The sequence below is a fragment of the Magnolia sinica genome, chromosome 5 (genome assembly GCF_029962835.1).
Source record: "Magnolia sinica isolate HGM2019 chromosome 5, MsV1, whole genome shotgun sequence".
Classification (NCBI taxonomy): domain Eukaryota; kingdom Viridiplantae; phylum Streptophyta; class Magnoliopsida; order Magnoliales; family Magnoliaceae; genus Magnolia; species Magnolia sinica.
In genome coordinates this window covers 95,996,106-96,006,422 of record NC_080577.1, presented here as the reverse complement: position 1 = coordinate 96,006,422, position 10,317 = coordinate 95,996,106, and the positions used below count along the sequence as shown (strand labels likewise).

Sequence of the window (10,317 nt, the reverse complement as noted above, 5' to 3'; positions counted from 1 at the left end):
ATTCTCAGCTTGCTATCGCAAGCGCCAACAGGTGTGGCCACGTGAGACACGTGTTCAAGATCTGAGACGTTTATCACATGGGCCCCAAGTTGGGTTTACGTTAACCTAAACAATCAGTCCTAACCATCCGGGCTTCACATATATGTCAGATGTAGACTGTCCCGTGATCATTTTCCAACTGAAGTTTTCTTCATAAAGATGTCTCCAATCTCATGAGTATACCATCTGAAACTCACTTATTGGTAGAATTATAAAGGGCCAGTCATGATGAACGGTTGGATCTCATACACGTTTGCTACTTGGTACGCGTGGCTACAACGTGTTTGTTGCATTTTCATGCGCGGTCACGGAAAGTTTATATAGCTATACTGGATCCTGATCCTAGCTTCTCAGCCACGTGTCCCTCTCTCTCAAAACCTTCTGAAAATCCGTCTCCTGATATCTCTCTCCCAAAACCATCTGAAAACCCGTCATCTGATCATTTTCTTCCGTCTTCTCTCTCGAAACCATCTGAAAATCCATCATCTGTTCATTTCTCCTCCTCGAATTTCGACGCGTCTCGCCAAATCCGAGCCGTCTAAAACTGCATTTCCACGCCTTTAAGCTAACTAGTTAAAGCCGGACGGTTTTCGGGAGCGTTTCGGACGCTGCTGCTGCTTGCTACAGTAGAACGATCGGTTTTTCCGGGAGGAATTTTTCTTTCAGGGGAGATTCGCACCGTAGACGTGTACGATGACGATCATTTCCATGCCTGGGAGCTCGGGGATGTTGGATTCGAGATCGATTAGAGAGGTGTCGTATTTCAGCAATTGGTACGTGATCGGACTGACGCTGACTGCTGGTATCGGTGGGTTGCTGTTTGGATACGATACAGGTAATTATTTTTGTTTTAATTCTTGAAGTCTTTACTGTAATTGCCATTTGAATGTTGTATTTCAGTTTATTTTGATTGAATGAAACGATTACACAACGACCTAATCGGCTCGATGGCCCGCTCAAATCAACCATCCGATGTATAGATGAGCTAATTCACTTACCTGATTCGATGACAGCAATGGTGGTTGGTGAACATGGTTTCGATCGAGCACGAGGGCGGGTCCACCCCTTTCTCCTCTTCTCTTCCTCCTCTATTGCTCACGCACACACGACAGAGTCTCCCTTCTCTCTGTAATTGATGACTTATGGTCTAACTGAAGTCATGGCCCTTGATAGAGTCGAGTGGCGGAAAAGGATGCATGTAACCGGCCCCAGTTGATGATGACGACGACGACGACATGTATGGACCCGACTTACAGAATGATATGAGGTGGTGAGAAGAGGCGTCACGTCATCTGCCTCAATGTGAAATCCTTCGAGAAGGATGGGTTAGTGGAAAAGACGTGCACAGTAGTTGATGTTCCCTAACCTCTCCCCCAAAAAAAAATTAGGAAAAAAGTTCCATGCAAGGTAGTTGAAAAGACTGAAATAGCCTCAGCCGTTGCCTGCTGAATAGGGCATGAACCATGAAATCATCAATGATCTTGAATTGCATAGATTAAAAGGCCATAACTCATGATTGAAGTCTTAATAGGGGGAGTTTTGATGCCTGTAAGTTCTGTAAGTTGTAAGTGACTTAAATTGTCCTGCAGATGATTTACAACCTATAAGTTATTTACAGGCAAAAATCGTAAGCAAGTTACATGGGGGAGGGGTGGGATTTACTGCCCTGTAAGTGACTTATAGGTTAACATTTAAATATTCAAATTTCCCCATGGTGGGGGAAACACACCTCGTGCTTGTGTGGAGGATTCACATTCGGTCCGGTAGATGAAAATGATTCTTACCTCAACTGTGTTTTTTGAGAGGGGATTTGTGACTAGGTCTGTTGTGAATCGTCATGGACTTGATGGTTTAGATCGGATCTGAATCGGAGGGGAGAGTTTAGATCAGATCTGATGACGAGCTGAATTGGAGGGGAGATCGGGCTGGAACCGACCGAATTCCTTGGGAGAAGGGATCCATGACTGAGTCCATTATGAATCGTCCAGAACTCGACAGTTTAGATCTGACCTGATGACGAGCTGAATCTGAGGGGTGAGTTTATATCAGATCTGATAATGAGCTGAATCGGAAGAGAGAGAGAGAGAGAGAGAGAGAGAGAGAGAGAGCTCACCTGTGCACCTTTGCACATGTGTCGTGTACACAAAATCTGAATGGTCCATGTGATGCGGCACCCCCAGGACCAACTTTCAACCTGATCAAAAACTCCATTGGGCCATGGAAAACAAACAGTTTCCTCCCTTGATATGCCTCTATCTTTGCTATGGCCTACCAGAGTTTTGAATCAGGCCGAAAGTTCGTCCCGGGAGGTTTCAAGGGGTGCTGCATCACATGGACCATTCAGAATTTGTGTCCATGACACGTGTGCTGCTCACCAAAGAAGGTGCGCAGGAGAGCAGGCCTCTTTCTATATATATATATAGCTCCCAATCCATCTTTCCTGCGACGCCCAACAGTGTGTGTGTGTGTGTGTGTGTGTGTGTGTGCGCGCGCATATACATATATACATATATTTCTTAACCTACACTAATAAAAGCCCATATAGCTTGGTATGGTGGATGGTGATTACCTAGACACCTATGCCAATTGCTTGACTACATTGGTCCTGAGAACCCTTGGAACACCAGCAGGAGGAATCAGTTATAAGACTGTCCTTGTATATATAGATGCGATCTCATAATCTCATATTTGTATGGTTAGGTTGTGGTAGGGAAGTTTTTACAGCAGAGATCTAGTAAACTGTGGTTAGGTTGTGGTAGGGAAGTTTTTACAGCAGAGATCTATTAAACTGTGGTTAGATACATCTTCAGCAAGGCTGCAAATCTACTCTATAAGCACCATAGACGTCTCTTATGAGATCGATTCACTGATCTAGTAGTGTTCCAGTTCTCTTATATGATTTTATATTTCATACTAGTTCTTGGTTAGTCTTCATTTTCTTTTCAGGGCACAACTCGTGTGTTTTTTCACAAAAAATTTCAGATGTTACATCAGGTGATGAAAATGTTCATTTCAGGTGTTATATCTGGGGCACTTTTGTACATTCGAGATGATTTTCAGGTCGTTAATGACAGCGAATTTCTACAGGTACATGTTCAATAATGCCATTGTATATTTTCATGGGTGTTTAAGTGTTTTTATGTTTGGGCACCAACTCAGTATGTTGATTAATGCTTATGCTGGTAGGAAACAATTGTTAGCATGGCATTGCTAGGTGCAATTTTTGGAGCTGCCTCAGGGGGTTGGACTAATGATGTGTATGGGCGTAAGAAAACTACCCTTCTTGCTGATGTAGTTTTTGCTGTTGGATCAATTGTCATGTGTGCTGCACCAAATCCTTACGTTCTTATATTTGGAAGATTCCTGGTGGGCCTGGGTGTTGGTGTTGCATCTATGACTGCTCCCATGTATATTGCTGAAGCATCCCCGTCTGAGATAAGGGGAGGACTAGTAGCTACAAATGTGCTTATGATTACTGGCGGGCAGTTTCTTTCCTACCTTGTAAATCTTGGCTTCACTGAGGTCAGATTATCGTGCTTTATGTCATTCTATTGTTATTTTTTGATCAACTTCAATATTTATTCAATAAATACCTGTTTAGATGTTTTCCTGGAACAGCATTTAAGGATAAAAAATCAATAGTGGAATGTCATAAATTCCTTGCAATTTTTCTCCAGTTGATGTTGGGACAGAGTCCATAATGAAGTTTTTTCAATTAAAAAAAATATTGCATAAAAGGTTGTGTTTGCCTGATTTGGATACTATTGGATAACGAGTAACCACAGTGAATTTTGAATACAATTTTGACAGGATTGATGACACAGTTGTGTTTATTATTATCTTTTAAACATACATTCTATCCAAGGTAAGCTCTTTGCAAACTATTGTAGTGGAACTGTGGAGGGTTTTCAAAGAGCTTATTGTGGGTAACCTGGGGCCAATTTAAGTTCTGTTTTGATGCACAAGTGACTTGAATTGCAAACGTTCAGTTTCATCGATAGGAAATAACAAAAAAAAATAATAATAAATAGTGATGTTTCTTCTCTTCAATTAAATAAATAATGATGTTTCTCATTCTTCATAATGAGTAAGTATACTGTGTCTGTGTGTTACATATCCCTCACATTGCGGTGAAGTTTCTTTCAAGTCCAACTTTCAAGTAGTGTAATTTAGATTTGGAGCCCAGGCTGTCAATATGAACGCAATGGAAGGAAGCTATAATTTGGTCATTCCACTTTATTAGACTAATACTTGTAATTCAATTTGACAATGCTTATTAGGATCATGGAAGTTTTCCACTTACCTCTACAGTGATAAATGGTGTGCGAGGGTCTGTCCATTTTTCAAACTTTGAATCCATCTCCAAATCCTCAAAGCCTTTCATGCTTCCTGTGTGATTTCCTCTTTCCACAGCACTGCTTAGAGCATTCCAGTTGTGGGAGCTAGCTTTTTCCATGCCTTTTTTGCTTCTTCACCAATCAGACTCATAAGTTGATACTCTTTTACATGTTCTATGGAAAGAATGCAATTTTTTCTTGCTTCTCTAGGCCATTTACATACACTCTATCTTGATTGTTGTTTTTATCAACTAATGAGGATGTAAGTCATGATCTTCAAGCAGCTGTAACGAAAAGTAGTTGTATTGTTAATATGTTTTTCAACCTTATAATCAAATAATCAGTTGGATGCTTGAGTAAGGGTAAGGTATCTACTTGCCCTCTTCCTAGTCATCCTTGAGACTTGTGATGCTCAACATTGCCTGGTTTTTAACTGACTACTAGTTTAGAATTTACAGCGAACTCTACCAGCTAGGTTACAAACCAACCTCTGCTTCTTTTTTTCCTAATGCATGTTTAACAATGTATTAGTTGGGTTAATATATTAACAGCATTGTACTTATAGTCGAAACCAATCTTTGGACTTGATTCTTGCCATATCCTTGACCATACTCATTAGTCTATACTGGTACCTTTCCAGGGGATTATCCTGTATAACTTCTCTTTGCAAGTTCTGTTTAAGAATGTTTATGAGGTTGAGTTACAATAACTGGTTAGATTGCAAAGAACGTAGGAAACTTTGAAACTTTCTGTAATCTGATTTTCACATGCCTGTGTAGAAGTCTAATGTATGATGTGGTACTGATCAATCCACTTTTAACTGAGGAAAGCATTAAGGCATCTGAAAAACTCTTCTTCTTTTTTTTCTTTTTTTTCTTTTTTTTTTTTTTGTGGTTGAGACCTATCAGATTGTGATAGAGGAGAGAATCATGGGCGTTTTTTTTTTTTTTTTTTTTTTTTTTTTTAATGCTAAGAGAAAAGAAAAGCAGAATTTACAAATTATATGGCTCTTAATATATGGTGATGGTGATTTCTAAAAATCTCCAAATATTTTTCTTTGTAGGCAGTCCTTTCCCTAAGATATTTAAAATTTTTGTCATCCATTTGCTGCAAACATTATGAATGACTAGGTTCTTTGAGATCTATCACCTTGATATTGTGATTGTCAATCACAATCAGAGTCATACTGTTGACCTGTCAAATCATTGAGTCATCTTACCTTTGAATATAGACTTTTCATCGCCTCAGTGTTGTGAATTTTGTTTTTTCATATGCTGCAATCACTCCATTCATAATTGTGCAGATCCCTGGGACATGGCGATGGATGCTTGGAGTGGCTGCTTTGCCAGCCATTATACAGTTCTTCCTTATGCTGTTTTTGCCTGAATCACCACGCTGGTTATACCTCAAGGTAGTGAATCCTATATTCTTTTGGTTCCAAAAGCAATGTCCATTATGGAAATCATGGACAAACTGTCAGTACTGGATTGCTCTTGACCTTTGAACATGTCTGATCTGTTGTATTAATGCACAGAAAGATAAATCTGAAGCTATTAAAGTACTTGAAAAAATATATGGCCCCGTTCGTTTGGAGGAAGAGATAGATCAGCTCTCTGTTGCTTCCGAGGAAGAGGCTCGTTCAAATAACATCAGATTCTTGGATGTTTTCAGGACAAAGGAAATCAGGATTGCCTTTTTGGCTGGAGCTGGCCTTCAGGTAAAAGGGAAGAGGTAAGTACCCAGATCTTCCCTGCTGTTTCTAGATGATCAAAATCTCATTGCGATCTTCAAAATGATAATGCTCCCATATATATATATAAAAATAGAAGTATTGTGTAGCTTACGCTACGCTATTTCGCTACACGCTACGGAGGGTTGAACGCTACGCAAGACGCTACCGCTATTTAAAACACTGGTTGAGACCTATCAGATTGTGATAGAGGAGAGAATCATGGGCATTTTTTTACTTTTTTTTTTTTTTTTTAATGCTAAGAGAAAAGAAAAGCAGAATTTACAAATTATATGGCTCTTAATATATGGTGATTTCTAAAAATCTCCAAATATTTTTCTTTGTAGGCAATCCTTTCCCCAAGATATTTTAAATTTTTGTCATCCATTTGCTGCAAACATTATGAATGACTAGGTTCTTTGAGATCTATCACCTTGATATTGTGATTGTCAATCACAATCAGAGTCATACTGTTGACCTGTCAAATCATTGAGTCATCTTACCTTTGAATATAGACTTTTCATCGCCTCAGTGTTGTGAATTTCGTTTTTTCATATGCTGCAATCACTCCGTTCATAATTGTGCAGGTCCCTGGGACATGGCGATGGATGCTTGGAATGGCTGCTTTGCCAGCCATTATACAGTTCTTCCTTATGCTGTTTTTGCCTGAATCACCACGCTGGTTATACCTCAAGGTAGTGAATCCTATATTCTTTTGGTTCCAAAAGCAATTTGTCCGTTATGGAAATCATGGACAAACTGTCAGTACTGGATTGCTCTTGACCTTTGAACATGTCTGATCTGTTGTATTAATGCACAGAAAGATAAATCTGAAGCTATTAAAGTACTTGAAAAAATCTACGGCCCCGTTCGTTTGGAGGAAGAGCTAGATCAGCTCTCTGTTGCTTCCGAGGAAGAGGCTCGTTCAAATAACATCAGATTCTTGGATGTTTTCAGGACGAAGGAAATCAGGATTGCCTTTTTGGCTGGAGCTGGCCTTCAGGTAAAAGGGAAGAGGTAAGTACCCAGATCTTCCCTGCTGTTTCTAGATGATCAAAATCTCATTGCGATCTTCAAAATGATAATGCTCCCACAGCCTACTGTTTAATCTAAACTGTGGCTAGAATGTCAAATTCGTTATTGGATTCTCAGTCTAAATATGGATTGGTCACTTCCCTCTCTTCGTCGCAATAACATTGTGTGGTTGGAAGATGCTTTCAAATGGTTTCTTCATGCTTGTGTGTGATGAAGAGAGGAAAGCGACCAATCCAGATTTAGAGTAAGATTTTCTAAGATCTTACTGTCCGGGTTAGTTTCCAAGTCACACTTTCCTTTTTCTACCATAGTGACATTATGTAACAAGCTCACTTGGCATAAAACTTTGTTGTGTTGGACATGTCATACATAAGTTGCAAATGTCTTGTTGGGCCCTGACCCATCACAGTCCAGGCTATGTTTGGGTTTAGCCCAGAAGCCAACCAGTTGGGTTTGTTGAATTTTCAGCCAAGTAATTAATTGAGCTGGCTTGAACCTGCGTAAAGGCACAATAGGTTGGCTAGTGGACCTGGCCTAGAGGCGCCCAGTTGCAATGCAACACACATTGATGTGGCTTTTAGGAAAAACTTGAATAAATTTCCCTTTTTACTGTCTTTCTGTATAATTCATATCCTATTAATATGGCCTTGGATGTTTTTTATTATACATAAAAAAATTTCCTATATTTCATTCCTTCATTATCATTTTATACTTGTGTGTGTGTGTGTGTGTGTGTGTGTATATATATATATATATATATATATAAAATCATAGAACTGTATGAATGTATCAGCATTATGGGTTTTCTGAGGTCCCTTGTCCAACATTCTTTTATCTGCACCAAATATTCAATTCACCTGTCCAAGTTACCTAGTGGCAGGGACAGTTTAAAGCAATAGCTACGCTAGAGACGAGTGATGTATTCAAAGAAAATTTGGGAATATTCATTCCTTTTTCTAAAGTAGGTTATTTCCATTTTTTTGATGACCGAAGAAACTGGTCTGGATGGTGCAGCACAAAGATCTATGGCAAGTCTTTGAGTTGATTGTCCTCTTCTTTTTACGAGGGTGCACTGGGCGCATTTGGTAATGCAATGCATGGGTGATGCATGAGTTGACTGTCCTTTGCCTTTCATCTAGACACAGCTTTCTGTTTCTACTTTTGGTAATGCAAGTGCAGCTTTGAGCTATGGTATTTCCAAATGTGGAAATGGTGGGTGTTTCTATCAATCAGGGTGGGTGTTTAGTGGCTCCCTTCTAGTAATTGTTACCATTTCATGTCAAAGTAGCCAAGCCATTCTCTAAGTTTGATCATGTTGAAACATACATATTTTGGATCATTTTATTGTGGGGCAATTTTTTCATCTTGAAAGCAATTGAGATTTAGGTCCTCATGGAAATGTCTGGGAGTTGGGTCAATCGCCTCAAGAAATGATAAGGGGAAAGAATCCCATCTTAAAAGATCTTGTTTTTCATAACACATGCATGATTGTGTTTGTGCATTTTGCAGATTAATAATTGTGCACGCATACACAGATGCATCTATATTTATATGCACTCTGTAATGCATTGTTGCTATTTTCATGTGCAGGCATTTCAGCAACTCACAGGAATCAACACTGTCATGTACTACAGTCCCACAATTGTGCAGATGGCTGGATTTCATTCCAACAAGCTAGCAATACTCCTGTCTTTGATCGTCGCTGCACTAAATGCTGCAGGAACGGTGGTTGGAATATACCTAATCGACCGTTTCGGGAGACGCCATTTGGCCCTCACTAGCTTATCAGGCGTCATAATAGCCCTCTGCATCCTTTCAGGAGCATTCTATGCACAGTCATTGCCTGGACTCTGTGACTCTTACATCCTTCATAACAGTTGCAAAATTGGTTTCGGTTGGCTTGCAGTTGCCGGCTTGGCTCTATACATTACATTCTTCTCTCCGGGCATGGGCTGTGTGCCATGGGCCGTGAACTCGGAGATCTATCCGGAGGCATATCGTGGGCTGTGTGGCGGAATGTCGGCTACCGTGAACTGGATCTCGAATCTGATCATGTCCCTGACATTCCTATCGGTCGCAACAGCTGTGGGGACTGGCACAACATTCTTGATACTTGCTGGCCTCGCAGTGGCAGGATTTGCTTTCGTGGCCATCTTTGTGCCGGAGACCAAGGGGATGAGCTTTGAGCAGGTGGAGAGGCTGTGGAAGGAGAGAGCATGGGGTAAAGGGAGCGACACGCAAGGCTTTCTTGAGGAAGGGAACGAGTCCTAATCATTTTGCTACATTGGAAGGTGAGTGCACTGTATGCTGTAGTTGCATGAATCTCCTACTCTGGGAACCATTTCCTTGGCATCGAAACTTTTCAATTCCCTTGATTCCTTTCATGTTTTGGGTCCTAAAATATAGCTTATTTTCTGCTTTCTTTGCTGCTCCTAGCCGTCCTTCCTATTCATAATGGTAGAGGCCATCTATATTACACATCAAAGTAAGTCCTAGTTGATGATGTTATGTACATGTGTGTGTGTGATGTAGGAAACTGAGTGCTGTTTCAGATGTAAGTCCCATTGTAGACTATGACTGCTGCCACCATAGTGCCGTGTTTTTGGTGCAAAGATGGGGCAGCTTGTAGTGTAATGCATTTGTAACTGATGAGAAAGATGCACTATTTTCATCTTCTTTTTTGTTCCCTTTTTTTTTTTTTTTTATAAATGTGATTGTGTCACTATTTGATTGAACTGGGACAGACTTAATCGTGTCTGACTCGTGATTAACACATAAGATGTGCATATTGTATTATGTCTGTCATCTAAATGATTAATAGTTTAATACTACCACAACTCAGAGGCAATTTGATGAGCGAGTCACTGTGTTACAGCGACTTGTTGGCTACTCCAAGCATGGTGACATGAATCTCTGTGGAGCCCACAGTAACGAATATGTGACATCCAATCTGTCCATCACTAAAGCCAGCTCATTTCAGGAAGTGAGCCTAAAAATCAAGTTGATCCAAAACTCATGTGGGCCACACCATATGAAAATGCCCGAGTAGAGATGTCCACAGGTGAAATCTTTCAGGGCCCCATTGTGATGTTCATAGGGCGAGAACACGGAGGATGAAGGTAAAAACCAAATATCTGCTTTATACAAGACTATGGTGGGTCCCAGAATTATTTCAAT

General features: G+C 40.3%; 1 protein-coding gene across 3 annotated transcripts; it reads left to right on the top strand.

Annotated features, from left to right (window-relative positions):
• Nucleotides 1-450: 450 nt before the first annotated feature.
• Nucleotides 451-9,811, top strand: LOC131246356 (inositol transporter 1). Of its 3 annotated transcripts, XM_058246403.1 has the most exons (7): nucleotides 451-874; nucleotides 3,056-3,126; nucleotides 3,226-3,561; nucleotides 6,693-6,800; nucleotides 6,926-7,108; nucleotides 8,731-9,431; nucleotides 9,673-9,811. In XM_058246403.1, the coding sequence occupies exons 1-6, from the start codon at nucleotides 733-735 to the stop codon at nucleotides 9,409-9,411; spliced, it is 1,521 nt and encodes a 506-aa protein (XP_058102386.1). In that variant the 5' UTR covers nucleotides 451-732; the 3' UTR covers nucleotides 9,412-9,431; nucleotides 9,673-9,811. The 3 variants fall into 3 exon arrangements, with proteins under 3 accessions (XP_058102386.1, XP_058102385.1, XP_058102387.1); XM_058246402.1 differs by having other exon boundaries at nucleotides 8,731-9,811; XM_058246404.1 differs by lacking the exons at nucleotides 6,693-6,800; nucleotides 6,926-7,108 and adding exons at nucleotides 5,680-5,787; nucleotides 5,911-6,093 and having other exon boundaries at nucleotides 8,731-9,811.
• The last annotated feature ends 506 nt before the right edge of the window (nucleotides 9,812-10,317 follow it).

What these genes read in the sequence shown, in the direction of transcription:
- LOC131246356 (XM_058246403.1), top strand. Translation starts at nt 733, where the DNA reads ATGACGATCATTTCCATGCCTGGGAGCTCGGGGATGTTGGATTCGAGA. An exon ending in TAAATCTTGGCTTCACTGAG is followed by an intron (nt 3,562 to 6,692) that starts GTCAGATTATCG and finishes ATAATTGTGCAG; the next exon opens with GTCCCTGGGACATGGCGATG. An exon ending in CACGCTGGTTATACCTCAAG is followed by an intron (nt 6,801 to 6,925) that starts GTAGTGAATCCT and finishes ATTAATGCACAG; the next exon opens with AAAGATAAATCTGAAGCTAT.